Genomic DNA, 2,500 nt, shown 5'->3' with positions numbered 1-2,500 from the left:
TCCTTCTCCTTCTCCTTCCTCTTCTTCTTCTTCTTCTCTTTCTCCTTCTCCTTCTCCTTCCTCTTCTCCTTCTTCTTCTCTTTCTCCTTCTCCTCCTCCTTCCTCTTCTCCTTCTTCTTCTCTTTCTCCTTCTCCTTCTCCTTCCTCTTCTTCTTCTTCTTCTCTTTCTCCTTCTCCTCCTCCTTCCTCTTCTCCTTCTTCTTCTCTTTCTTCTTCTCCTCCTCCTCCTTCCTCTTCTCCTTCTTCTTCTCTTTCTCCTTCTCCTCCTCCTTCCTCTTCTCCTTCTTCTTCTCTTTCTCCTTCTCCTCCTCCTTCCTCTTCTCCTTCTTCTTCTCTTTCTCCTTCTCCTTCTCCTTCCTCTTCTTCTTCTTCTTCTCTTTCTCCTTCTCCTCCTCCTTCCTCTTCTCCTTCTTCTTCTCTTTCTCCTTCTCCTCCTCATTCCTCTTCTTCTTCTCTTTCACCTTCTCCTCCTCCTTCTTCATCTTCCTCTCCTTCTTCTCTTTCTCCTTCTTCTCATTCCTCTTCTCCTTCTTCTTCTCTTTCTCCTTCTCCTCCTACTTCTTCATCATCTTCTTCTTCTTCTTCATCATCATCATCGTCTCTCGCAGAAACAATAATATAAATACGCTTACAATGATCGAAATTCCATAAGCGGTTCAATGGTGGTTCGAGTTTTAAATTATATAATAAATAATATAAATAATACAAATAATAATTTAAATAATATATTTAATATAAATTTTGAAAAAACTTTTAGGTTCGTTTCTTTGGTTCACTGGGCGGGGTGGGGGTGGGGGGGGGTGTTTGTGGGAGTGGGGGGGGGGGTGAAGTGGTTATCATCTTATTCTTATTATTGTTTATTATCATTATTATTATCATTATTATTATTATTATTAGCATTATTATTATTATTAGAGAGAGAAAGTTTTTTATTATTCTAAATCTCCCTCTCATTTACACACTGACTCTCTTTCTCTCTCTCTATTTCTCTTTCTCTCCCTCCTCTCTCTATCCTCTAGCTCTCTCTTTCCCTCCCTCCCTCCTCCCTCCCCCTCTCTCTCCCTCCCTCCCCTCCCCCCCTCTCTCTCTCCCTCCCCCTCCCCCTCCCCCCCTCTCTCTCTCTTCTTCCCTCCCTCTTTCCCTCCCTCCTCCTTCCTCCCTCCCTCCTCCTTCCTCCTTCCCTCCTCCTTCCTCCCTCCCTCCCTCCTCTCTCTCTCTCTTCTTCCCTCCCTCTTTCCCTCCCTCCTCCTTCCTTCCTTCCTCCTCCTTCCTCCCTCCCTACTCCTTCCTCCCTCCCTCCTCATTCCTCCCTCCCTCCCTCCTCCCCCTCTCTCTCTCTTCTTCCCTCCCTCTTTCCCTCCCTCCTCCTTCCTTCCTTCCTCCTCCTTCCTCCTTCCCTCCTCCTTCCTCCCTCCCTCCTCCTTCCTCCCTCCTTCCTTCCTTCCTCCCCCCTCTCTCTCTCGCCTTTACCTCGCCGATATTCCTTGCTGGTGAACACGATTAATTTTCTCATATGTTAGATGTCGGTAAACATGGACGTTCGCCTCCCCCCCCCCACTACTCCAGTCCCTCCCCCTCCCTTCGACCTCCCCCCCCCCCCACCTCCTTTGGCCCGGAAGTGATGACGTCAGAGGGACTATTAAGAAAAATTAATAACTACGGAATATGCTTGATTTTTTTTTTTTTTTTTTTTTTTTTAACAAGGTTTCTGATTCTTCTTATTCTTTCTTTTATCTTTCTTTTTTTCTATCGTACTTTCCTTTCATTTTTTTATTACTTTTATTCCTCTTTTACCCTCCCTCCTCCTCTCTCCTCTGCCTCTTTCCCCTTTCCTTTTACCCCCTACTTCCTCTTTTGCCATTATCCTTCACCCCTTCCCTTCCACCTCCCCTCCCCTCTGTCCCCTCATCCACCCCTCCCCCTCTTCTCTTCCCTTTACCCTCCACCCTACCCCCTCCGTCCACCTACCCTCCACCCCTTTCTCTACTGCTACCCATGGCACCCCCCTCTCCCTTACACCCATCTCCCACCCTCCTCCCTTTCTCCCCTCTACCTCCCCCCCTACTCCCCCATCTCCCACCCTCCTCCCTTTCTCCCCTCTACCTCCCCCCTACTCCCCCACTCCCCACTGAAGCCAATCGTAACACCCTGTATTTACAATGTTCACTTGGCGGGCTATTTAAGTGGCGCGCCTCACGAAATCTTGGCTCGAACTGTCATTTATGATCTGGATTCTTTATAAGGTAAATATTTGCGTTCCCTGGACACCGTGGCTGGGTTTTGCATATTACATGATAGTGTGGAAAATTAAAATGGTCGATGTTGTCACTTCCTTCTCTCTCTTTCGCTCTCTCTCTCTCTCTCTCTCTCTCTTTCTCTCTCTCTTTCTCTCTCATTCTCTCCTTTCCTGTTCTCACTTCTGTTCCCTTTCTCTTTCCTTCCGCTTTGTTCTGTCTTTCTCTCTCGTCTTATTATTTTCATCAGGATTGTCTATTCCCTT

General features: G+C 47.0%; 1 protein-coding gene across 1 annotated transcript in view; it reads right to left on the bottom strand.

Annotated features, from left to right (window-relative positions):
* Positions 1–131, bottom strand: part of LOC125039346 (putative uncharacterized protein DDB_G0271982) — a gene marked incomplete at its 5' end in the record, with an annotated part of 9,850 nt that extends 9,719 nt beyond the window's left edge. Inside the window, one exon of the mRNA XM_047633185.1 lies at positions 1–131. This exon is cut by the window's left edge and continues 180 nt beyond it. Coding sequence (XP_047489141.1) covers positions 1–131 — 131 coding nt within the window.
* Between the last annotated feature and the right edge of the window lie 2,369 nt (positions 132–2,500).

This window comes from Penaeus chinensis, chromosome 27, assembly GCF_019202785.1.
Source record: "Penaeus chinensis breed Huanghai No. 1 chromosome 27, ASM1920278v2, whole genome shotgun sequence".
Classification (NCBI taxonomy): Eukaryota; Metazoa; Arthropoda; class Malacostraca; order Decapoda; family Penaeidae; genus Penaeus; species Penaeus chinensis.
This window is presented reverse-complemented; position numbering and strand designations above follow the sequence as displayed.